At 43.4% G+C, this 27,503-nt stretch overlaps 1 protein-coding gene across 1 annotated transcript; it reads right to left on the bottom strand.

Annotated features, from left to right (window-relative positions):
* Positions 1 to 903: 903 nt before the first annotated feature.
* Positions 904 to 21,972, bottom strand: LOC119652385 (serine protease ami-like). Its single transcript, XM_038056485.1, has 7 exons — positions 21,660 to 21,972; positions 21,471 to 21,599; positions 12,161 to 12,289; positions 11,985 to 12,104; positions 5,768 to 5,911; positions 1,155 to 1,327; positions 904 to 1,105 (listed from the first exon to the last, which is right to left on the bottom strand). Exons 1-7 carry the CDS (start codon positions 21,780 to 21,782, stop codon positions 1,024 to 1,026), a joined length of 900 nt encoding a protein of 299 aa, XP_037912413.1. The 5' UTR covers positions 21,783 to 21,972; the 3' UTR covers positions 904 to 1,023.
* Between the last annotated feature and the right edge of the window lie 5,531 nt (positions 21,973 to 27,503).

Below are 27,503 nucleotides of genomic sequence, written 5' to 3'. Positions count from 1 at the left end.
CGCAACTGCGATTGAAAAGTTTTTTGGCAGTTTTGTTATAGCGTCCCAAAATGAAGGTAACGAAGGGCGGATGGCGGTTGGATGACCAAACGCAGATACTAGCACACTCCAATGAACATGGGGTAATACTCGTCATCCAGGAAATACCGAGCATCATGCTGACGTCATAGAAATCCCCTAGCAAATTTTTGCTCAATGTTAAGACCGGCAGTAATGATAATTATAAAGAATCCAATCTCACCGTAGCTGTATTTTGTAGTATAAAGCGAAATTTAAGGGGAATACGGGGGTGAAATGGTGTATTACGTAAATATGAGTATTTCAACTTCAAATTTGGAAAAGTAATGAAGCTACTAGCAAAAACTCGAAAGCTTCGAAAGCCTTTGTGTTGGTTGCCAGAACTCATTATTTGGCCTGCACCGAGTAAATAGCCCCCTTTATGGTAAGGTAAGCTTCTCACAATGGCGTCAGCTACTCTGCACCTCAACTTTCCGAAAAGTTTACATCTTTTCTCCACTGTTTTATGTCAAAAAGATGTAGTGCCATCCTGAGTGAGTGGGTTCCATGGTTTTACATAGCCCGCAAAGGAACCGCAGCTTTTTATCAAAAGATCACCTAGCCACTGCCGCTTTCGACATCTAATAAACATGTCTTTAGGTATTTGTCTCGTACGTTCACCAAAACATTTCCATAACATGACGCTTATTGGAGTTGATTGGAGCTTGGAGTCTTTGAATAACAACCATAGTTATCACTTTTAATGTACTTTTTCTACACAGTAGCATTTAGTAAAATTGACACAAAATAGGTTCAACTTGACACTGGCGTTAAGATGAATAGAAGGCAAAAGCAGACATTATTTTCGATATAATTCAATTATTGAGTGATTAAAAAAGTAGAAAATCGGCGCAACGCGTCATTTTATTATACAATTTTTGAAAGCGTAACATTCTTTTGTAAAATCATGGACGACTTATTCATTCTAATATAAATTACGAAGCCTATGTGCAAACTGATAACAATTTAGAAAGTAACAAACGATTTGGGCACTGCCATGGCGATCAGTAAAGTAAAACACGTGGCCTTGTTTGTTGGAATACTTGCGCTAAAATTGCAAATTTGTTATTTTGTCCTTTCGAATATTGGATATTTACCTTCTTTTCTTCATGCTTCTGTATCTAGATGTTACAAGGCCGTTGATCCAACTTAAATATGGCCATGTCGCTAAAAAGATAGTACCATTCGAATCGCTTACGCACTCAGCTCGATTAGCCGATCTGATGCCGACGACAATTCCATTACAAACTAGCGGATTTCCACGAAAAGTCTATTAAAATAAAAGATTATGAAATGCATATTTCGAAATTAAAATGGATGGATAACTGACTAAAGCAAGTATCAACAATAAATTTGTGGTTCAGTGAAGACTCAATACTTTGAATAGCGATGACCGGAGTTGGCAAGACTTCAGATCCTATCCCTTATGTAGCAATACGAGGCACTTTGTCTCTCGCTTCGATATTCTGGGGTCTATTTTAAAGAACGATTTTGATTGGTAATTCAGATTCACAAAAAAGTGAACAGATGGTCCTTAACATGGTTTTCCACACCATACTGTCAAGAAAGGTGACTTCAAAAATAGCAACAGCGTAAGTAAGTGCTTTCAACAATGTTGGTTTCATCTTTAGAACCCTTGCCCCAAAAATAGTTGGATGTACCTTAGATGTAGCTTGCAGTCACCATTAAATTCGCTGTTGAATCAGTTGTAGTTGTAGAAAAACCTATTGTTATCAGACGGCATTGAAAAATGAAACAATTGGTTCTTGAAATGTACGCCTAATTTTCAGCAATACTTTGCAGAAAACGGACATTTCACATAAAGTTATATAGGGAAGGAATACCAAAGGCGGGGAGAGGAGGTGTCAGACAAGAGAATAGGTCGCACATTATCGACGTTTCACAGAGTTTTTCTTAACCCCCTTTTAAGGTCTTGACGAGGATGTATTCAAGTGTTTTAGTATTTTTGGTGTTTTAGTGGTTTTGTTATTAAGCCACATGTATCTAGTTGTGGGCTCTAAAGTGTGCAGGTATGCAAGTAAACTGCAATTTTAACTTAATTCATTATGGTTGGCAAATATCAACTCGCGATAGTTTTTTGACCAACCGCAACACCTTATATTCATTGCAATATGAAAACTTTAGTTGTCGTAATAAGGACGAAATATACTTAGAGTTCAGATAACTTTTACCTGCTCTGCGTTGATTTCACATCTAGATTCAGAGGGTGATAAAAAAAACGCTAATCTGGTGTCAACTTGATGAAACTACTCCTAATGTTGCGCAATTATCACACATAAAAAATTTCAAATAGGGACATTTTTTGGTATTCAGATTAAGTTATGTCAAAATGATTCAGTATTAAGCACATAAGGCGCCTTCTCATATCATCATCATCATCAACGGCGCAACAACCGGTATCCGGTCTAGGCCTGCATTAATAAGGAACTCCAGACATCCCGGTTTTGCGCCGAGGTCCACCAATTCGATATCCCTAAAAGCTGTCTGGCGTCCTGATCTACGCCATCGCTCCATCTTAGGCAGGGTCTGCCTCGTCTTCTTTTTCTACCATAGATATTGCCCTTATAGACTTTCCGGGCGGGATCATCCTCATCCATACGGATTAAGTGACCCGCGCACCGTAACCTATTGAGCCGGATTTTATCCACAACCGGACGGTCATGGTATCGCTCATAGATTTCGTCGTTATATAGGCTACGGAATCGTCCATCTTCGTGTAGGGGGTTAAAAATTCTTTGAAGGATTCTTCTCTCGAACACAGCCAAGAGTTCTCAATTTTTCTTGCTAAGAACCCAAGTTTCCGAAGAATAGATGAGGACTGGCAAGATCATAGTTTTGTACAGTAAGAGCTTTGACCCTATGGTGAGACGTTTCGAGCGGAACAGTCTTTGTAAGTTGAAATAGGCTCTGTTGGCTGACAATAACCGTGCGCGGATTTCATCATCGTAGTTGTTATCGGTTGTGATTTTCGACCCTAGATAGGAGAAATTGTCAACGGTCTCAAAGTTGTATTCTCCTATCCTTATTCTTTTCCGTGTTTGTGTTTGACCAGTGCGGTTTGATGTTGTTGGTTGATTCGCCTTCGGTGCTGACGTTGCCACCATATATTTTGTCTTGCCTTCATTGATGTGCAGCCCAAGATCTCGGGCCGATTGCCGCCTGCTCGATCTGGATGAAGGCAGTTTGTACGTCTCGGGTAGTTCTTCCCATGATGTCGATATCGTCAGCATAGACCAGTAGTTGGGTGGACTTGAAGAGGATCGTACCTCTTGCATTTACCTCAGCATCACGGATCACTCTCTCGAGGGCCAGGTTAAAGAGGACGCATGATAGCGCATCCCCTTGTCGTAGACCGTTGTTGATGTCGAATGGTCTTGAGAGTGATCCTGCTGCTTTTATCTGGCTTCGCACATTGGTCAGGGTCAGCCTAGTCAGTCTAATTAATTTCGTCGGGATACCGAATTCTCTCATGGCCGTGTACAGTTTTACCCTGGCTATGCTATCATAGGCGGCTTTAAAGTCGATGAACAGATAGTGCAACTGTTGTCCACATTCCAACAGTTTTTCCATCGTTTGCCGCAGAGAGAAAATCTGATCTGTTGCTGATTTGCCTGGAGTGAAGCCTCTTTGGTATGGACCAATGATGTTCTGGGCGTATGGGGCTATCCGGGCTAGCAAGATAGTGGAGAATATCTTATAGATGGTACTCAGCAACGTCATACCTCTATAATTGCTGCACTGTGTGATATCTCCCTTTTTATGTATGGGACAGATAATGCCTCATTGCCAATCGTCAGGCATTGATTCGCTGTCCCGTGCCTTGAGCACAAGTTGATGAACCACTTGGTGTAACTGGTCGCCTCCATATTTAACCAATTCGGCTGTAATTCCATCGGCTCCTGGCGACTTATGATTTTTTAGCCGATGAATTGCACGGACTGTTTCTCCTAAACTTGGTGGTGGCAGTATTTGTCCGTCGTCTTCAGTTGGCGGGACCTCCAACTCACCGATGTTCTGGTTGTTCAGTAGCTCATCAAAGTACTCCACCCATCGCTCTAATATGCCCATTCTGTCGGAAATCAGATTTCCCTCTTTGTCTCGGCAGGATGAGCATCGAGGTGTATAAGGCTTCATCCTGCTGACTTGTTGGTTAAACTTGCGCGCCTGGTGCGGTTGCTCCCTGTACTTTTCTAGTTCATAGACTTGTTGGTTCCCCCAGGCTTCCTTTTTCCATCTGTGAAGTCGCTTCTCCGCTCGACGGAGTTCGTGATAAGTCTCTGCGCGTGCCCGCGTTCTTTGAGAATGCAACATTACTCGGTATGCGGCATTCTTCCGTTCCGTTGCTAGCTTGCATTCATCGTCAAACCAGCCGTTCCGACTCCTTTTGCGGCTGAGACCAAGTATGTTTGTGGCCGTATCCATGATAGCCTTCTCATATAGAGGACAATAATACTTTCTATTTGAACTATATATTAATAGAAAGCTTCCTGAAGATGAAATTGTGATCGTGCCTAGATGTACCTTGCCCGAGCTTGTAATAGCAAGGTATGGTATTGGCAGCTGTCAAAATAGCAGCGAAACCATCTCGCTGGAGAATTCTCCATTACGCTTGTACATGGCATTGTGCTTCTCAAGAAAGCTCAAGAAATGCATCAGGAGTTACTCCTGCAATCACTATCATGGCCGGTTCAGGGACAGTCCGGTAAGCAGCCGCCACCCGCAAACTCCCTGCCTCTGTTTGCCGAGATTATCTACCCACGCCTCGGTAAAGTAGAACAGACTGGATGCTCATTAGAAGACCTCGCCTGCTAGACATAGGACTCCCAGTGTTTGTCATTTTTGAGCTGAGCGTCAATCCAAATTATTTAACCGTCGGTTTTGACTCGTTTATTGACTCGCCGACCGATATAGGGCTACCCTACACCCCATTCTCTTTTTAGTTAAGATGACTACTGAGAATTGTCGTAAGACGAGTTCCAGAGGTCCGACCCTAGGATGGACTCTGCCCCGAAGTGACTTTTCTTTCTGACAATCTAACGCTCTGGCTTCTTTTCTGTATTGAATAAAGTAGTAGTAGTTGTCCGATGGAGATGCGCAATAAATCGGGTGTTGACAACGATTTCAAATGAAGCCAACATTTTCCGGTCACTTTTATTCGTTGCATGTTCCATCCGTTGCTATTCGCAAGGACGGGAAGCTTCGGCGCCCTACATTTGCTACCAGCCACTTTCGTAATGTACGTGGCAGGGAGGCAGTTCAACGAACTTAAAGAGTTATGAGCGGTGGCAAAGCACGAAATCCGCAATGATGAACCACTTAAAAAGCCATATGTGAATGCTGTACCTTAACATCACACTCAACCATACAAAACCCGCTTAGGTTTTATCTTTAGGGCTGTTTTAAATTTTCCTGCCTAAATAATTTTTATATAAATAGCATCAGGAGAAGCCCTAATATCTATAGAGGATTTCCTTTAAATTGTATGGTCAAAAGTAGTAAGGTAGACAATAGAAAGTGAGCCACTTAAATCGCTTGAAAGGATTATAGATCGCCTTTTAAGTACTAGAAGCAGATAGAATTCGTTTTCAGTAATCGAGAGAAATGACTCATAGGAAATTGTTGGTGTATATAAGTAACAAGTTCAATAGTCTCGGGAAAAAATTGTTAACACTACGAATTTGGAACTTACAAAGCACGCCATTTCATCTTCCATACTTGCGACGCAAAGTCCTTGCTGATAGCAGTCATTAGAATCATCTGAGCATCGACAGACCGATTTATCAACAATCGATAAGTTGAACGCCATCAGCTTGCTGTATACGTCCATATGCTTCTGTTAAGTATAATGTCATATTAGTGTAAATTTAGTTATCACCAAAATAAATTTAAAAATTTAAATTTACCTTGGTCTGTTTGCTTTGCGTAATATAAAATAAATAATATAAGAATATAAAAATATTTACTTTCTAAAACATTGTAATTTTTATTTTCAGACCAAAAAGGTTGACAATTTCTATAATCCATTGTTGATGATTTTGATAAGTACTTCTTGCACGAAACTTTCAAGGATCTCTGGCTATATCACGGCTTAAATTTTTACAACTGGGGGACTTACAGACTTAAACTTAAGAAAGGGGGGAGGGCGCATGGGTGATATAATATTATCGGCTCTGTTTGAACAAATATCTACATGGGTTGCATTTTACGCTCAACACTTTATATACATAGATGCATCAGTAAATTTTTTTTTTGTAAAATTTTTTGGTTAGATTGCTCCTGAGCATGAGACCTGTCCTGTTTTAGGTCTGTTCATTTTGATCATGTACTCCTTCTTAACTTTACAATCAAAACTTAAACCTTTCGGAGAAAATTATTTAAAAGCCATCCCATTTCAAATCCAGCTTTAAAGAAAAACAATTTTACACAGAAAAGGAAGACAGTGCAATGGCCAAGTTGATTGAAAGCCAGCTTCGCAATTTCGTTGCCCGCTTCGCTACGGGTGTTTATTTAAATATATGTCGGGATGGAAAGTATTTTGAGGTGTAGATGTCATGTGCAGCACTGCTGTGAGTCTGATGTTTAGATCTTTATCTTTTGGCATTTAACTACCCTCACTCGTGTCTGGAAAGTCTAGAAAGGAAATGTCAGGCTAATTAAACCAGTTTTGTTAAAGTTTCTATATCCTAGGCCCCTAAGATAACTTCGCACTTAGGAGAATTCTCTTTCTTGGCTGACTTCTGTCTTAGTTGAGACCTTTCGTTTGATATTGCACCTAGCTATATTTGAAGGGAAACATTTATGTTCTTTGTATTTGCATCCCCATTGTAATATGTAGCAACTCACTGCATGCTTGGGGGTTAGAGCTAGTCTTCTATCGTGCTATAATATACGGAGTCGAGAAATATTATAAGCATTTATAACTTTGATTTGTGCCAACCATTTTTTTGTAGTATTTTTATAAAAATGTGCGGCTTCACGGCTGATAGTATCGCATAATCGTATTGCTATAAAAGGAAACTGCTGCGGAATCGCATCAAATGCTTTGCAAATTGCAATGGAAAGCTTGGTTGGTGTTAAAAGGCGATTTTGACATCTACAATGAAGGACGCCAAAAAAGTTTGAAGTTTAATCTGGAGGAAATTTTAAACGAATATAATATTTTAAGCCAAAAGCAAGGCACATATATTGAAGGTCAATCGGCCAACAATTTTACGACATTTGCAAACGATGGAAAATTCACAGAAGAGATTCTGCCTCAGCTATATAACAGACGGAGTTCCCTCAATCGAGACTTGACGGGCGACGAGAAATAGATTCACTTTGATAATTTAAAGCATATAAAGTTACAGGTCGATTGTGGATAACCATCAATATCATCAGGGAAATCAAGCCTGTACGGGACGAAAATTATCCCGTGGTTGGTGAAAGTAAGCAGGTGTGGGGTATCGTGAGTGGATGCTGATCGTTATCGACCGCAGCCGATCAAAAAATGTTCAGAATGAGCAACAAGGTTGCATGGTAATTGCTCACTACATACGGCAAATCCAATCGAATATCTATTGGTAGTTTTTGGTTTGGAAGCGTTATCCCACCTTCCCTACAGTTTTCAAGAGGGCAGACACATGCCAAAAAATACTTCAAAAATTACGAATAAATTGAAAATGGACTGACAAATAGTTTCATCTGAAAGTATAAATGTTCCTTTGAAGTAGCATCCATAACCTCTCGGAAAGATGGGATGAATATGTGACTAGAGGTAGAAAATATTTTACATGGTTGCTATTTACCCCTAGTTGGGGTATAGCGAATCAACCACACCTATTCTCCATGTCCCGGAGTTACCCGAAATGCCCTTAAGTTCCCTAACTGGACTTCCGGACATGCTCACACTCTTCTTCAATTGTTCTGCGCCGTGTGCTCTTTTAGTGAGCCATTCGTCAGCCATCTTCAGAGAGTGGGTTCTACTTAATGACGCAACGTGGTCAATTCCCACTTCCTTCTTTCGATCATATCGCCTACTAGTGACAGACTAAGTTCTTTGTTTGAAATAGTATCGGGTGAGCGCACTTGGATGATACGCTGGCAGGCTTGGACCTTCTAAGTGTAGGTTTGGTCTCCGGTTGGTTTGCGGTGTGCTACTCCCATATAGCAACACAGAAAGAAGAATAGCACAGAATAGTCTCAACTTGATCTTGGTGTTGAGATCATTGCATTGCCAGATTTTAAACGAGGCAGCGAGCGCGGATCTAACGATGCGAATTCGTCGGGCAACATTCAGCTGGTTGTCTCCGTTAGCAAAAATTACACTTCCTAGATCCACAAGTTGATAGATACCTTTTGATGCTATGCCCATTGACGCAGACAGAGAGAGTGCGATGATCCATCAGAAAAAAAAACCTTCATTTCCTTTACATTTATCTTCAGTCCAATTCTACTTGCCTCCTTTTCAAATCCAGACCCATTTGACCCAAATCCATGACTCGGTGAGGAAGTAAAGAAATATTATTAGCGTAGTTGATATGTTTGAAGAAAGATGCTATGAAACAATGAAGCTTTTGACATCCTGCGAGCAAGAAAGAATGAAGAACATCGCCGATAACAATAGAAAATAATATCGGTGGTCCTGCAATTTTCCGGAGATTTACTTTTGTGCAGCAAGTGACGTTTTACACCATCATTTGCCGTTTTGATAATGGCTATTATTGTTTCTCCAGAATGCACCTCCTGCGTCGAGCATGCCAGATATTCTCTCTGTTCACTCTGTCGAAAGTTTTCTCAAAATCAATGAAGATCAAGTGAAGCGAAAATTTAAACTCCGTGCACTGTTCCAAAATCATCCGTAGGTTGTTGATATGATCAATGCAGGAGGATCCACAAGGGAAATGAGCCTGCTCTCTGTCAATCAAGGTTTTGAAATGTTCTTTGGTGCGTTCTAGGATTACTTTAGTTGTTATCTTCGCGAAGACAGCGAGCACGCAGATACCCCCTTCAAGTGACACACTCTAAATGGGTGCACTTTTTGAAATCTTAACGAGTATCCCCGTATTCTACTCTCTGGGAAATATCTCGGATTCTCCGTATTTCCGTACGAGCGAAGGTTACAGATTTGCAAAAGCTTGGAGGAACAGTCCGTGTCCACATGTTACGGTGACTAGTCACTTCATCCACAAGAGACTGAACTTCATCGGATGTGTCTCTTCAGTTGTTCGTCATCGTGAATGAGGAGTCGACTCTTGCAGGACCATAGGAAGGTTTGCGACCACATGCATGTCCTTATGAACGTACAGTTCTAAAATTATTCAGCTCTTTGGCCTCTTCCATTTTCCTGGTCAATGCAATAACAAATTCCCTACTTCTGACACTACACTACTCACTACTACACTTCCCTGAACTTCTCGGGATTTCATACGCTATAAGAGTTCGAGCCACCACTGACAGTCGTCAATTCTGTCTTCAATCGCTTCTATTCATCGATCCATTTCCACGATTGCGCAGTCAGCCAGATATTATAACGACCCTTTAGAATACGGCTGAGAATCTATTTAACATGTTCGTCGGTTGAAACTCAACTAACCTTATCGTGCTCGGGCAATGTGCTATCAATGACGAGGCGATGGGAGTAACAGAAATCCAAAACCTCCCATCATCATCATTACGGTTGCCAAGTTCATGCCTCCTCATCGAATGTCTGGGCAAGGTATTATCAGAGCCCACCTTGCCATTCAGATCACGTATCACAATCACAATGTCACCTTTAGCAAGTCTCTCCTTAACTGTGGGCAATCGCTCGTAAAAAGCATCCTTTTCCACTATATCGGAAGTCTACATGTTTGTGGTATTTCCTAACCTGGATCGAAATTTTGCAGTCAGCAGTCTGTCAGAAACTGGCTCTCTGGTCAAGAGAGCACGACTTGCGATCGAATTCACGCCTTCTACCACCACAGTACAAAAGCACGCTACCATAAGTGCAGCATGAGGGGGTAGAACATTTTCTAGAGTCCTACCATCTTACTTTGCTTAGGAGCAGAATGTCCAGCTTATATCGTTGGAATTTCTGCTCGAGTTGGAAAAAGCGAGCATTTTGGGGACTCTCGCTACCCTCGATAGGGGAGAACGTGCGCATTGTAGAAGTCAGGCATATTCCGTTTCCGGTGTTAGATCATTTATTATTCGTGATGTTGTCGGCGTTTCGGTTGGTGTAAAGGTTGAAAATCTGCAAGTTGCTAGCCTGTAAATTTCTGTCCCTTTTCACCTTTCACGACAAATAGGGGACGTTTTAAGTGAATTCTTAAGCCCTGACCTAACTTCGTAACCTCTTTAAAGAACAAATATGCTAACTACTCGCTTGCTTATTTGTCATCGCAAATGTGCTAACATTGCACTTTCATTATAGGCTCATCGTGTCCTAAATAGTGGATACCTGTTTCTGCACGACAGAATCTCATATTTATATTTACTAGTTTGAACCTTTCGGTTTGCTAAAAGAAAGGTTGTGAGATGTATTATTACAATAGTATTTTGAATAGGACCTAGGTGAACCTTCTTCATATAGGCCAAAGTATCTGGTTAATAACATTGGCAAAGTATTTGAGCGAATAATATATAAGAGACTGCTTCAGATCGAGGGAAAGGAATAGGAGCTGTCAACAGATAAACAGTTGGGATTAACAATCGATGCAGATTATGCCCTAGGTCCTTTATTGTATACAATGCAGTATTTAGACTTCACAAGCCCAACGGCGTGACAATCTATAGCATTAGGATGGCAATCGAAGTAGAAGGCTTGAACGACATCAAGCGCATCAAGACTGACGTAAACAGGGCGATATGGGAGATCAATTACTGGGTGAACAATGCTAGTCTATCACTTGTAGAGACAATACAGGGAGCAGCACACCTATCAGAAGGAACACTCCCATAGTGAATGCAGGTCGACGGCTCAATGGCAAAATGTATACAAACAGAAAGTCTCATGGGAATTAATTGCAGAAAGGCTAGAGAGATCGGAAGAGTCACAGACTGGTCTTTCAACATACCGCAACATTCCGGACATTGTAGACTACGAAGTGACCCAATTCTTGATTGAATACGGAAATATATATTCATTGATATTTACCATACATGCCATGGTTGAGAATGTGGAGGATGTTGTATTTCATTGCCAGACGTTTACTAAACACCAAAAAAGATCAGAGACTGTCGTAGGAAATCGCTTAACACATGAAAATACTGTGCAATTCATGCTGGGGCCAAAGGAGGCTTGGAATCAAATCGAAATGATCCATGAAGGCAGGAACTGGCAAAAATAAGAAGAGGAGGGAATCGCAGCAAGTCGCAGATAAGAACTACTCTAAATACGCAATGCAACGCTTTCGAGCAATCCCCGCATGGAGAGTCGAACGAGAAGGAAGTATTTTTAGTGAGCAAGATTCTCACATAAGCGTATGCCAGGAGTCAACGGCAGATTTTAGATTTGTCCACCTTATTGAGACGAGAAAGCTACGGACAAGAGATATGCGGACCGAACGGCCAGATAAAAGACAAATATTTTAAAAAGACATCATTATTTATAAGAAAATTATATAGTCGGCTATTATTACTTCTGGTTACTTGCTCAAGCCACTATCAGTTCAATATTTTAGAGAAATATTGCGAATATTTCGAATGTTAGAATGAATTTTAGTAATTTGGGTGTTGCGAAAAAATGATCCTAAGTTTTCTGCCTACTTGACACTTATCTTGTTAGTTTAACCTTTTTAGAGTCATGTTCTCTGCAAAATTAATGCTGTAAGTGAAGTTACAATATTGCGCAATGTAAACATATCTGTGCCGTTAAGAGTTACAATGTATATATATCTACATAATACACTAAAGTGAAGCCCACTTCAATAGTGACACAATCTTACTCTCTTTGAAACTGCCCAACCAGCTGTCCGGCATTTGCTTCCCGTATTCACCACCACTTCTTCATTTGCAATTGCCATATTTTTGATGAATTCACCATCATACCGAATGCCTTTTCGAATCTAAAAAAAGATATTCTATTTCAATGAGCAAATAATTACAGCTTTAGATACATTACGTAAAGCAAGGCAATATCGTGACGTGGAGTATAATTGTACGTGGGGTAAACGATAATTTGTTTAACGTGCAACATTTGCTGTTCCATATTTCCGTCGGGTGTTATTGAATCTCCACCAATGATTATATACTGTAATAACACAAAACTGAACGTTTGAACTAATATCCAATATATATTTTATTTAAATGGAACTATGAGAAAGGTATGGGACGAAGAAGACTTTTCCAATATTTCCTTACCTAAATGTGAACATGTTGCCTGGTAATTTATAAATCCAAAAAAATTAAGGTAATATCTTTAATTTAGGTACGAAGGAGTTTCTTAACATATGCTTCAAATAATGTGGTTATCGAATTATAAAGCTGCTCCCCAAAGAATGGCGTAATCAATCCATTGTTGCATTGACATAAAAAAGTGAGCGAAAACGCAGGAGGAACAGCCAAGGAACAAACGACTGCACGCGGAACAAACGCTTGTCCAGATGTTGCAATAACATATGATGATGGCTAAAACTTCCGTAGGTGGCAAAGTAACGCCCAAAGTTCAACGGCCAGAGGGCGGTCCGACTTCCAAATGAAACATGCAAGACAATTGGATTAATATATAGCTCCTGGGATTTTGCATCAACTTATACCTCGGATTTCCAAGGAGGTTATACTCTTTCTCCACTGTTCCGGAAGCTGGTACTAACGCAACCCACCCACTAGCCATCGTGGGATAGTGGGTTCAATTGAATGGCCGCTAGGCAGTTGTCACCCTTACTCAATGTATGCAGTACCCACTGCTACTTTCGGAGTTCTTAACTTGTTATTGTTTCAGGCCAGAATACTACGATAACACGTGGCGCTTCGGAATAACAATGGTGATCACTTTCTAATTACTATTCCCACCTAGTAGCACAGAGAAAACATTGGCATGAAAGAACCTCCCTTGATAGTAGTGGTTAGGTTGCTGGTATTTTCAATATCTCTTTTGTCAGTAATTAAGCTTTCAAAAATGTGAAAGATGTCGAAACTTTACTCTAGGTTGTACTCATTTCTCCCAAAAATGTAAAATGCATTAAATCAACAAGGAAATACATTAATTAGATCTGAACAACACAAGAAGAATATGAAGAAAAAATTGTCAATCTGTCTTCACCTATACGATCAGAAGGTGCAAGTGACGATAAGAAAATGATAATCGAAGAAAAGGGAGTGGTTACTTTTCAGAGTTAAACGGTCTGTCACGTATAATACCACGAAAGTATTGAAGTGCAGTCTTCAGTGACCACCACAGGAGAGTGGAGTGCTAAATCGACACCAATCATGGGATAATCATAGGTAGAATGCATATCTTCAACTACATGTATATTAAGTATTTATCCAATTTTATTTTTGAATTTTACTTTATGGATTAAACACTTTGTTAATTGCTATTGTAGTGGCGTAGTCGTACTAAAACTGCATTCAACTCTCTAAGAGAGAAAAATTACAAACGATATTTTTAGTTTTAAGAAACAGCAAAAGAGATATTTGAAACTTAATTCACGAGCGAGCCGAAGTGTTCGGAGCCGCGGTTGGATACAGAAGAGACCGACTTATTTCCATGCGGTCCTTACTGTCCCAACCAACGGCATTTTTTTACCGCTGGTTCTCCACTCCCCTGGTGCGTTCTGAAAACGAGTGAGTGGAGAGTTTCTGAGTTCAGCGCCATCTACCCGTCCGCATCCGCAACATCCGAAATAAATTTCGAATGCTGCAGATCCTGCCGCGCCACATCACTCCGCCCCCAGACGAAACCTAGGGGGTTTCGGCGACGGATCCCCGAACTTCGTTCGCCGTTAATCCACAAAGCGGACACGACGTTGCTTCGGGGCGCACACGGGTTTCAGCCTGGACAAAGAGACCGCCTTTTTGTGACCACCGATCTCGAGCTGGAAGAAATGTTCTCCCCTCTCGAGAACGCGGTACGGGCCCTCATATGGAGGCTGCAGCGGCTTCCGGACGGCATCCGTCCTGATCAGCACGTGCGTGCACGTGTCCAGTTCCTTGGGCGAACAAGCAGGTATGGACGAGTGTCGAGTGGGTGGTGGCGCTTTGATGCGTCGGAGATTGTCCCTCAGCAGACGCACCAACCCCGACTCCGTGAGACCCGATCTCTTGTCGAAGACCGGATCGCTTGGGAGTCTTGGGTTCTCCCCGTAAACCAGCTCCGCGGGGCTGGCAGCAAATTCCTCTCGGCGGGTTGTTCGAAGGCCGAGTAGGACGAGAGGCAAGACTTGAGTCCAGGACGGGTCGTCGCGTGCCATAATGGCGGCTTTCAGCGTCCGGTGCCAACGTTCTAGCATCCCATTGGACTGCGGGTGATATGCAGTAGTCCGCTGGCGTTTAAAACCCAGGAGTTTGCCTAACTTGGAGAAAAGGGTGGACTCAAATTGCATTCCCTGGTCAGTGATGATCACTGCAGGGACGCCAAAGCGAGGTATCCACTCTCGGCAGAGGGCTTCGGCACAAGATTGCGCCGTAATGTCCTTCAGAGGTATTGCCTCAGGCCACCGCGTGAACCTGTCGATGATTGTGAGGCAATACTTGTAACCGTGCGAGTCTCGCAAAGGCCCTATTATGTCGAGGTGTATGGTGTGGAAACGCTTGGTAGTGCGGGGGAATGAGCCCACTTCTTTCCTTACATGCCTGGAGACTTTACACTTCTGGCATGCGATGCACTCTCTGGCCCAGGAATTGATATCCTTGTTCATGGAGGGCCAGAAGTATTTTCCGGTGACTAACCGGTTTGTTGTCCTGATGCCGGGGTGCGCCAAGTCGTGAACTGCGTGGAACACTTCCTTGCGAAATGTGGCCGGAATGTATGGCCGAGGTCCCTTTTCCGAGTCTTCGCAGCAGACCGAGAGGTTTAAGCCGAAGATGGGCAACTCCCGAAATTTGTATTTGGGGTTGGACTTGAGGCTCTGAAGTGCTGCGTCATCCACTTGCGCCTTGGCAATAGCCGAGAAATCGAGTGAGGCGGGGATGTTAACTTCGGAGACACGAGACAAAGCGTCAGCAACAATGTTGTCCTTCCCGGACACGTGCTGGATGTCCGACGTGAACTGGCTTATGAAGCTCAGGTGTCGAAGCTGACGAGGGGACGCTTTGTCGGGCTTCTGTTTCAAAGCGAACGTGAGAGGCTTATGGTCCGTGAACACTGTGAACGGCCTGCCTTCTAGGGAGAAACGGAAGTATTTGATGGACAGGTATGCGGCGAGCAGTTCGCGATCGTAGGTGCTGTAGTTCCGTTGAGCGGGATTCAACTGCTGCCAAACTTGGTCCACCTTTTGGTGAAGGGCAGCACCTACTGCGATGTCAGAGGCATCAACAAAAACGGCTAGGGGTGCATCTTGATGAGGAAATGCCAAAAGTGTAGCATCAGCCAGTTGCTGTCTGGATTTATTGAACGCGCAGACAGCCTCTTCAGACCACACAATCTCTCGTGTGTCTTTTGTTTTGGGGCCAGACAAGTACGCGTTCAAAACGGACTGGTGATGGGCGGCCTTGGGCAGGAAACGACGGTAAAAGTTTAGCATGCCCAAGAACCTCCTCAACTCCCTCACTGTTTTTGGACGCGGGAAGCTTGTGATTGCTTGCATCTTGTCTGGGTCGGGCTGTATTCCTTCAGAGGAAATGGAGTGGCCGAGGAATCTCACCTGTTTTTGAAGGAATTTGCATTTCTCAACGTTTAAGACTAAACCGGCCTCAAGGAGACGTTGAAAAATGCACTCGAGATGGGCTAAGTGCTCAGACTCAGTAGAAGAAGCGACCAAAACATCATCCAAATAGACGAAACAGAAATCGAGGTTTCGCAGGACTGAGTGAATGAACCTTTGAAAGGTTTGCGCCGCATTGCACAATCCGAAAGTCATTCGGGTGAACTCGAAGAGTCCAAAGGGTGTGCATATTGCCGTCTTTGGAATGTCTTCAGGAGCTACTGGGATTTGGTGGTATGCCTTGGCTAAGTCCAAGGTCGAAAAGATGTGGCAATTCGCGAGGTGATGCGCAAAGTCGTGGATGAGTGGAATCGGATATCGGTCAGGAACAGTCTGTGCGTTTAGCCTTCTGTAATCCCCACAGGGACGCCATTCGCCATTTGGCTTAGGGACCATATGTAAAGGGGAAGACCAACAGCTGTTTGAGGGCCTGCAGATACCCTGTTGAACAAGTTGTTCAAATTCTTTCCGCGCGATAGCCAGTTTCTGGGGTGGTAGAGGACGCACCTTTGAGAAAATCGGGGAACCAGTAGTATTTATGTGGTGCTGCACATTGTGCATTACTGGTTTCGAGAGACTACACTCGGTAGTTATCTGGCTGAACTTCTGGAGGAGTGTCCGAACACGAGAGTCGGAGATGTCTTCCAAAAGAACGGAAAGGTTATTGTCAGCGTGAGATACCATTTGGCCCGACGAATTTAGTTTGGTTGTGGGGTCTATAAGGGACTTATTTTGCAAGTCCACCAGCAACCCATAGTGACACAAGAAGTCTGCGCCTAATATGGGGAAGCTGACATCCGCCAGGATGAAACGCCACGGAAACGTCCTACGCAAGCCAAGACTCACGTCCACTTGCCTGTACCCGTATGTATTGATGCGGGAGGAATTTGCTGCCGCCAGTTTGAGGGGTTGAGGAAATAGTCGATGATGCTGGGGTACGGGAAGAACCGAAACCTCCGCACCCGTGTCGACGAGGTAGTTGCGCCTGCTGAGGGGGTCGAAAATAGTTAGGCGACGTGGCGCTGCGCTCTGGGTGGCCGTCGCTAAGACCCCCCGCGGACCTAGTTTTTTGCGGTAGGCGCGAATTTGCAAGGTAGCCTACATCTTGTCGCTTTATCTCCGAACTTACGATGATACCAGCAAATACCCTGGTCCGCAGGCTGTCTTGACGACCTGCTACCCGAACGCCCTTTTCGTGTGGCAGACCGTGAGCGAGCTCGCGACCTGGCACTCGAACGCTGAGCGTCCAACGTCGCCCGCATCTCGGCCACGCTGGCAGTTAAGGCCGCGATCTCGCGCCGTAAGTCGCTGACCTCATCCGACGGTGGTTGAACGGCCGCTATGGTTGGGCGAACGTACACCTCCTGTACCTGATCGGCCGTTGCTGCTAGTTCCTCCAAGGAACCGGAGACGCAGGCTAGGATCGCCTGGGTGCCCTCCGGGAGCCGACGCAGCCAGAGCGACTTGATCAGATCGTCGCCGATCTTGCTCCCACCCAATTGCCTCATTTCACGAAGCAATTGGCTGGGAGTTCGATCCCCCAACGTTAAACCCGCCAACAAGTGGTCTAATTTTGCCGACTCGCTTGCCGACAGGCGCCTGATCAACTCGCTCTTGAGCTGCGAGTACGATGCCGACTTCACTACGTCGGACACCAGAAGTATGGACTCTTCGTCCAGGCCGACCACCGCGTAGTTGAAACGGGTCGCGTCCGATGTGATGCCGGACATTTGGAACTGTGCTTCCAAATGCACGAACCACAGCTCGGGGTTCCGCCGCCAAAACGGAGGAACGCGTACGGCGAGGGCGGTCACTTGTGGGTCCGATGGGCCTGCCGCGTCTTTATTGTCAAACGACATTTTTCCTACCGAGAAGTACGAGATTGTGATGCAGACGCGGTGAGTTTATACTGAAACGCGGTGAAATTTACACCGACACGGCAGGCCGTACCCACAAATGCACGCACGAACCGAGAAAAACGACGACCGAAGCGGACGCTCTCCAGCGCAGACCAAAAACACCAAGAAAACGGAGAACTCGCGATGCTAAACACCTCAACGCCGTCTCTTGCAGCGGCTTTAATTTTATTATCTCTTTTTAACTTTTTAATATAATGAACAATTAGTGCGAATAGTGCACAACTAATGCTACAATTGAATTTGGATATAAAATGATTACAGAGATGAGATAATATGAGATAATGAGATAATAATATATATAATAATTTCAAGCCGAGCTGGGGTCCTCCTCGACGGCGGCGCTGGTTCAAATTCGTCGGGCTGTAGCTGCGGCGTTGGCGGTGCTGGGGACGGGGGCTTTTTCCGCCTGTATGAGATCGAGTAGGGAAAGCTCTGCCGTTCGTGCTCACGGTTGCTCGATGTACTACTCCTAAATTCTCAAGGAAAATGTGCTCACCAAAATGACGACGGCAATGACGCGGCCACTGACTGCGAGGAAACCGGGCGGTTGTTCTACTTATCCTTTCCGAACGCTGCAGCGCCAAATTGCTCTGAACCTGCTCGCGGGCTGGACTCTGCCCAATTCTGATTTTCCGGATTTATTATTTTTACGTCATTAATCCGCCCACACACATTGGGAACACTTTTGAAGCGCGGATAGTATTTCCTGCAAAGATTGTCGGAAGGTCGTGGCAATGATGGCTGGTCCGGTGCGTGAAAGGTGCTGTGCAGGAGGGCGCGCGTACGGGAAGTCGCGTGAAAATCTACTTCTGGTGAGGGTCCGTCGTGGGTCGCGCAGTACACTGTGTAGAGAAAGTTTTCTCGCGTTTTTTTCTTGCCTCTGCTCCGACTCGGGATGTGGAGATGCGACACGTTTTCGTGATGTTTACAACGGCACTCGACACTCAACTGTAGATGCGAACGCGTGAAAATCGCTTGCCGTACGGTCTACTGATGTTTTTGATAGATTTCTCGGTGTTTGGAAGTTCTATTTCTGCCGTGTTGCTCGGTCGAATTTTGTCGTTAATAGAACTTCACCAATGGCGGCGATGGCGGATAATTTGTCACTTTTTTAATATCGGGGTCACCAATTAAGTATTTATCCAATTTTATTTTTGAATTTTACTTTATGGATTAAACACTTTGTTAATTGCTATTGTAGTGGCGTAGTCGTACTAAAACTGCATTCAACTCTCTAAGAGAGAAAAATTACAAACGATATTTTTAGTTTTAAGAAACAGCAAAAGAGATATTTGAAACTTAATTCACGAGCGAGCCGAAGTGTTCGGAGCCGCGGTTGGATACAGAAGAGACCGACTTATTTCCATGCGGTCCTTACTGTCCCAACCAACGGCATTTTTTTACCGCTGGTTCTCCACTCCCCTGGTGCGTTCTGAAAACGAGTGAGTGGAGAGTTTCTGAGTTCAGCGCCATCTACCCGTCCGCATCCGCAACATCCGAAATAAATTTCGAATGCTGCAGACCCTGCCGCGCCACATATATATACATATAATACTGCCATGCTTGAGAAACTTGATAGGGAGGTGTTAAAAGCTGTGACATAGAACGCGAAGGAGGTAAAAATCGCTATAAATTTCTCTACTTTTGTAGCACTATTAAAAAAGTCGTTCGATTTGATGACCGGCTGATGAAGATTCAACTCTTCACCGTATACTCACCGCGGGTAGAAATACCTACCCGATACAAAGAAGGATGCCTTCAGGCAACTATCTAGCACAAAGCTCTGCAACGTATCTGATGACCACTATATCGTCCTGCGGGTAATCTTAATGCAGTGTGAGCAAAAAGGCACGTGACAACAGGTGTCATTTGGAAAAGAGTTCATAGCACGCAGTGAGGATTTGGACACTCACATCCTATCAATGCATGGATTGTTTAACGATTGTCCCTTGTTCCCATATTTTATAGTGAGAACAGTAAAACACAAGTCGAATATATTCTCATAAGGTACAGCCAATCTCTCACCTTCACTATATGGAAAGCCGTTCCTTATAAGACCATCGTATTACAACATCGACCGTTCACTGCCGACAAAAAGCGTCAAGAATGCACTGGGGCGAACCGAATCAAATGGTGGTAATTTCGTGGGAAAAGGGAGAAATGGTTTAACTTATTTTATTGGTGACCATTAAGACATTCAAAGAAATGTAGAATCAAACTAAAGACACCATCCAAAAAGCAGCCTATACAATGTTCGGCAAATCTACAAGAATGCCAACCGAAAAGCGAAGAAAGCTACCGCCATTATCCAAACCGCCAATAACAAAGGTCTTTAAGAAAAGCACTTAGAACGGCGGGAGAGATCTTAATCGACTAATCAAAAGCCGATATTAGCGCATTCAGAACATACAAGAGTTCCACAAGCAAAGCCGAGATTTGGAGCAATTCCACCTGCCAGCGATCCTGCTGCTGATATAACAATCAAACGAACGAAATCGGGAAAAGCAGGTGAATGTAGCAACAGTGCATCTGAGCTCTAGAAAGCTCAATCGCATTATGGACGAAGAGAGAAAACCACCTGACTGGGAAGAAGCACTGTTCCAATATGGGAAAGGAAACGTGGTCCCACAGAACGTTCAAATTGCCATCCGATTCGGTTGGTGTCCCATACCATGAAGATTTTTCAGCGCATTCTTGATAGCCGTATTCGCAATAATGTTGAAATAACTGTGAACTAAGCCAGGTTTGTCGAGAACTGCGGAATTACTGACTCAATACAGGCTGTAAGGTTACGTATGATGAAACGCTGTAAGAAGCAACGTCCACTCTAAATTGCATTTCTGGATGTAGACAAGGCGTTTAACTATGTGCCATACAAATTCATCTAGTATACATTGCGGTCCAATAGTTAGGTATATTAAAACCGCTCCGTGTCTCCTTATGTTCATCAGAGAAGTGTCCTCTCAAAACTCCTCTTTGTTCTTCTTATAAACACTGCCACACAAGACATCTAACATTCTGAGACCTGTACACTACTTCATATAGATGATGTTTTCTCAGCGCGTCATAGCTAAGCTGCTTCAGACTGAACTTGCAATGTCGTTGGGAGTACTGGCGATCTGCCAAGAACTGAGTGATTTAAGTATCTCGGATCAATGCTACGATTACCTGCATTATAAATTTGCTTCACAGATTGGCAGAACTTGGATTAAGTGGCGCTTTGTAACAGGCGTCCTTTGCGGTTGGCGCTTTGACAACCACCTTATATAAAAGATTTTAAATTTATAGAGTCACCCTCAATAGTTCTGAGTGTTGTCCGACTATTCAGAACCAATGAATGACACCCTGCCCCGTCTTCGATTGTGTTGGACACGCAATTCACACTGACAAGAACTAACTTGCTTAGATTGAGTATCAAAGTCGATTGGAAACGATCAAAAGGCCGACCAAAACCACGATGCTACCCTAGATAGTGATTTCTGAGCCTCTTGAATACATCCAGATCAGGTCTACTGCCCATCGCATCGGTTCGGACGAGCCGACTCACTTCCAGAACTGTACAGATAGGTTCAACTACTTCTATGACATTTAGGGGCAAGATTCCTTAAAAACGAATAAATTGTTGTGCCAAATTGATCGAAGAACTTACAAGCCAATCTTTAATCACATCGTCTGGCAAGTATCCATAGCAAGAAGCTGCACTAACCACATAATGATTTGAAACGATAATGCCACAACATATGTGTCCCTTATTCAGTTGTGCATATTGAACCGACACCTGACAAAACAGATAAAACTGGTTAATGGGCTAATCAATAGGAACTAGAAAGGATCCTACCAATCCTGGAAACTCTTGTGGGTTGGCCACTCTTCCCAGAAGTTCGTTGTAGAAAATTTTGTTTTGCATATAAGAATATCCAGTTATAACGATTAAAACGAATAATTTTAATACTGATTTCATGATAAAATGATTAGAGAAATAAACTTTTTAAATATAAAATGCTAACTCTGCCATGGCATATTCAACTGTGCCTCTTGCTGGTTTGGTGTGGAATAATTTTTATTTCAATTATCTCTAAATATTTTTCTGTCATTTATAATATCATGCTTTTGACAGAATAGTCATGATAGAATTAATTTGATAGTTCCCTTGAGAATTAGAGAATTATGTAATATTTCAGCTTCTTAAAATCAAAATCGAGTCATGCGATTGCTCGTACCCTAGGTCGGCATCACTAAGAGAATCACTTTATGTAGGTCTTGACGTGTCTCTCTTTTCTTTATATAAAAGTGTTTCTGCCCATTTTTTCGTTGGTAAAAAGACAAATACTTTTAAGAAAAGATCGACCACCTGCAATTAATTATACTCCATGTAATTATTCTCGTAAGCATCTTTTAAAAGTTAGGGTAACCTCACTGGTGAGTCAGGCTGAAACATGTGTGCATTGTGGCTTATAGGGTCGAACTTTTTGGTTGCTCTGTGTTTCAATGAAACGAAAAAAACGTTTATTGATTAGGGGCTTTAATTGCAAATATCGATAGTTCGGGCGGTTATTGGATTGGTGGATTGGTATCCACGATGGAGCATAAAACCTGGGAAACGCTGCTGAACCAACATCAACAGCTCAACTACCAAACCCACCTCCACGTGGTGACCGCTGGGAGTTTTATGAAAAACTGCAGGCATAGAAGGATGAAGGCGAGTCTCCCGCCCGCGGGGTTGGGTAGGGCTGACAACCCTACACGGAAAACCGATGTTACGAAGCCACGAAAGGAGCCTCAGACAGGATGAATCTTACAACGATGAACGCATTTTCTCATGGAGCGTGCTCCCTGTACAGACCGAATGCTGCCGATACCCTGCCCCAATATAAGGATGATGTTACAGCGCTACAAGAGACGTGATGGGCAGGGACCGGTTTTCTGGAGAAGAGCCACTACACCATATATTAAAGTGGCCATCCAGTAAACCATGTGCTCGGAGTAGGTTTCTTAGTCAGTCAAAAAATGAAACCTGCTGTTATCGGCTTTGAAAATATAAGCAAAAGGCTATGCACTCTGCGTTTACGAGGCAAGTTTGGAAATATAAGCCTCATAAACGTTCACGCCCCTGCAGAGGCGACTGCAGAGTCGGAGAAGGATACCTTCTACGAGGCAGTTGAGCTGACCCTCGAAGCCTGTCCCAAGTATGATATCAAAATCATACTTGGAGATTTCAACCGTCAAGTAGGCACGGAGCCCGTATTCAGGCGATACGTTGGCTCCCATAGCTTACATAAGAGTACCAATGATAGCGGATTGCGCATTATCCAGTAAGCAGTCTCACACGAAATGGTTGTGGAAAGTACCTGGTTTGCGCGAAAAGCGGTTCACAAACATACTTGGGCCTCTTTACACGAGACCACTTTCAACCCAATTGACCACGTACTGATTGAACGCCGCCACCTCTCAGCCTCGATGAATGTCAGAACATATAGGGGCGCCAATATAAACCCGGACCACTATCTCGTTGACATGGTGCTCCTAGCTCGAATTATCTACAATCCCCTCTGACAATCAGGCGAGAGTGAATACTGAAGCCATCCATAACACAGCTCCCCTCGATACCTATAAGACGCAAATGGATGCCGCAATTACCGCAGTCAACAGAGGTCCTGAAGATGAAGCATCAACAAATGATCTTCACAACCACCTGAAAACCTTACCATTGATACGGCCAACGTGGGCACGCGCAGAGACTTGTCACGAACTCCGTCGAGCGGAGAAGCGACTTCGCAGACGGAAAAAGGAAGCCTTGGAGAACCAACAACTCTTTGAACTGGAAAAGTACAGGGAGAAACACCACCAGGAGCGCAAGTTTTACCAACAGGTCAGCAGGATGAAACCTTATACATCACGATGCTCATCCTGCCGAGAAAAAGAGGGAAGTCTGATTTCCGACAGAATGGGCATATTAGAGCGATGGGTTGAGTACTTTGATGAACTACTGAACAACCAGAACATCGGCGAGTTGAAGGTCCCGCCGACTGAAGGCGACGGACAAACACTGCCACCACCAAGTTTAGGAGAAACAGTCCGTGCAATTCATCGGCTAAAAAATCATAAGTCGCCAGGAGCCGATGGAATTACAGCCGAATTAGTTAAATGTGGAGGCGACCAGTTACACCAAGTGGTTCATCAACTTGTGCTCAAGGTATGGGACAGCGAATCAATGCCTGACGATTGGCAAAGAGGCATTATCTGTCTCATACATAAAAAGGGAGATATCAGACAATGCAGCAATTATAAAGGTATCACGTTGCTGAGTACCATCTATAAGATATTCTCCACTGTCTTGCTAGGCCGGATAGCCCCATACGCCCAAAACATCATTGGCCCATACCAAAGAGGCTTCACTCCAGGCAAATCAGCAACAGATCAGATTTTCTTCCTGCGGCAAACGATGGAAAAACTATTTGAATATGGACAACAGTTGCACCAACTGTTCATCGACTTTAAAGCCGCCTATGATAGCATTTTGTTTTTTTTTTGAGTAGGATAGGTGAATGCGTTTACACACAGAGTTTTGGACTCCCGCAACAGCACGCTGGCGGACTACCAAATAAACACCTCCCTGTCATCAGAGAACTAGCCTGGAACAGTTTGACACATTACTTCGGGCTAGCCCTCCCGCTCTCACGGATTTGAGAGCCGTCAAGTCAAGGAATTCCTTTCAACAACGGGAGGGGAGGGGACGAAGGGAGTTGTTGTTAGTTCAGGGTACCCCTTACCGTCCGATCCCTCCGCCGGTCGAGTTCAATCTTCTTCGTAATAAGAAGAGCCCCAACATAATGCGCAATGCAATTCCAGCTGCCAGCGCTCTTCAGCATCTCTCTGACAATGTTGTCTGGAGCGAGCTCCCCTGCGTCTGCATAAAGTTGCTGGTGGAGGCCGTCCCACCTCTCGCAAGGTAAAAAGGTATGTTCAGCGTCGTCCACCACTCCATTGCAGAAGACACAATCAGGAGATCGCGCCTTCCCAATCCTGTGCAGGTGAGACTGAAAATCTCCATGCCTACTTAGAAGTTGGGTAAGGAAGTAATCAATCCCACCGTGCGTTCTGTTCAACCATGGGTCTAATTTGCCAATGAGCCACGCAGTCCACTTGCCCCTTGGCTCTTTTTGCCAGGAAAGTTGCCACTCGCTAAGGGTGCGTTGACGTTCTTCACGGGCAACCACTTCTCTTAAGTTTTCGCCATGACGGCGATAGATAGCTGCGCTCCTTGGCAAGGAAGGCAACGGGGATCACTCCCGCAATCACCATCACAGCTGGTTCGGAGACGGTGCGATAAGCAGACGCCACTCGCAAAACTCCCTGCCTCTGCACTTGAGCGAGGCTATGATAACATAGCCAGAGTAAAACTGTACACGGCCACGAGAGAATTCGGTATCCCGACGAAATTAATAAGGCTAACTGGGTTGACCCTGACCAATGTGCGAGGCCAGATAAAAGCAATAGGGTCACTATCAAGACCATTCGACATCAACAACGGTCTACGACAAGAGGATGCCGAATCATGCGTCCTCTTTAACCTGACCCTCGAGAAAGTGATCCGTGATGCTGAGGTAAATGCAACAGGCGCGATCCTCTTTAAGTCTACCCAACTGCTGGCCTATGTTGACGACATCGAAATCATGAGAAGAACCACCCGAGACGTACAAACTGCCTTCATCTAGATCGAAGTCTTGGGCTGCACATCAACGAAGGCAATACAAAATATATGGTGGCAACGTCAGCACCAAAAACCAACCAACCAACAACATCAAACCGCACTGGTCAAACGGGAAGATAAAGATAACAGCTACGATCATGAAATCCGCGCACGGTTGTTAGCAGCCAACAGAGCCTATTTCGGCTTACAAAAACTGTTTCGCTCGAATCGTTTCACCATAAGGTCAAAGTTCTTACTGTACAAGACTATGATCTTGTCTGTCCCCATGTATTCCTTGGGGACTTGGGTTCTTAGCAAGAAAAACTGTGAACTATTGGCTGCGTCTGAGAGAAGAATCCTTCGAAGAATTTTTGGCCTCCTACCTGAGAATGGACAATTCCGTAGCCTACATAACGACGAAAGCTATGAGCGATACCACAACCGTCTGGTTATGGATAAAATCCGGCTCAATAGGTAACGGTGGACGGGTCACTTAACCCGTATGAATGAGGATGATCCAACCCGGAAAGTCTATAAGGGCAATATCTATGGTAGAAAAAGAAGGCGAGGCCTGCATGAGATGGAGCGATGGCGTAAGTCAGGACGCCAGACAGCATTTAGGGGTAACGAATTGGCGGGCCTCGGCGCAAAACCGAGGTGTCTGTAGTTCTTTATTAAGGCAGGTCTAGACCGGATACCGGTTGTTGCGCCGTTGATGATGATCGATATTTCGGGAGCCAGTTGTAAGCACTAAGGAAGGTGAACAACTGGTACCGGAAATATCGATATCTGCAAATAAAAACAATAGTGTTGAACCCATTCAAAAAACAGTCTTTTCGTTTCAATGTGTTCATTCTCCTCCTATATAGAGTAATTTTGTTGATAATTCGAAGATGTTCTTTATTGATCGATTCTGGGTTAGTTATCCTCTTATGAAACTTTTTTTTGTTGTGTAAAATCCAAGAATTTGAAAAATCTTTCAAAAAACTTGGACTATACCACCACATTTTATTTTTAATTAAGTCTATTGGGAACATGCCCCTACTAACGAGATCACATGGATTTGATTTCATTCAAACATTTGAAACATTCAAAATCTCACCTACTCTATTACTAACGTAAATATATTTTCGTAATACCTTAGTTTTTATCCAACTGAAAGCAATCGTACTGTTGGTCTTTGAGTCGTGATTTCGTTTTAAAGTAATTACTACCCGTTTCATTAATTTAGCTAACAACACAGTTCCATTTAGTTCTAATCACGGTTCGTCTTATTGGAGCAATTCTCGATTTGGAACATGCTAACTTCAATTTGTAACTTTCCTTTTTCTTGATTCTGATAAATCATATCCCATTATGCATCCAAAAATCCAGTTAAATCAACAACTTCGGACTCATTCATTTCAAATGATCTATTAATTTTTATATTTTCTAAAAGTCCAAATTGAGATTTGCGCATAGTCCAAATTTTTAATATTTCAACTGGAATATTATCATCCCAGTTTAATTCACACTTCCATATTTGCCGCATTAAATATTTAGTTTCAAACGCTATTGAACCTAATAATCCCATTCGATTTAAGTATTTAACATTCTTTATTTTAAATATTTATTGTATACTTATTATTTATTAATAACAAATGAAAAATTATTGAATTCGTTCTATTTTAAACTTTAATTACAAAATTAATTGGTCATGAGGAGTATTGCTCCTCCTCGTGCTAGTTTTTGTCTCGAACTCCTGGCACACTTTTTTCCGATCTTCCACTCCCGTGGCGTGCTACGCAAAGTGGATAGATCCGCGCCATCTATTCGCTCGCACTCGCAACATTCGAAATAAATTTCGAATGCTGCGAATCCTGCCGCGCCACATCATCATACAATGTATCAATGAGATTTCACTTATCACTTTTCTCTTGGTTATGTTATTCATGTTGCATAAATAATAATTAGGAAATTCAAAATAATCATGGAAGACATTCCATGATACAT

This window comes from Hermetia illucens, chromosome 3 (genome assembly GCF_905115235.1).
Source record: "Hermetia illucens chromosome 3, iHerIll2.2.curated.20191125, whole genome shotgun sequence".
NCBI lineage: Eukaryota > Metazoa > Arthropoda > Insecta > Diptera > Stratiomyidae > Hermetia > Hermetia illucens.
Note: the sequence above shows the minus strand (reverse complement) of the source record. Positions and strands in the feature narration are given on the sequence as shown.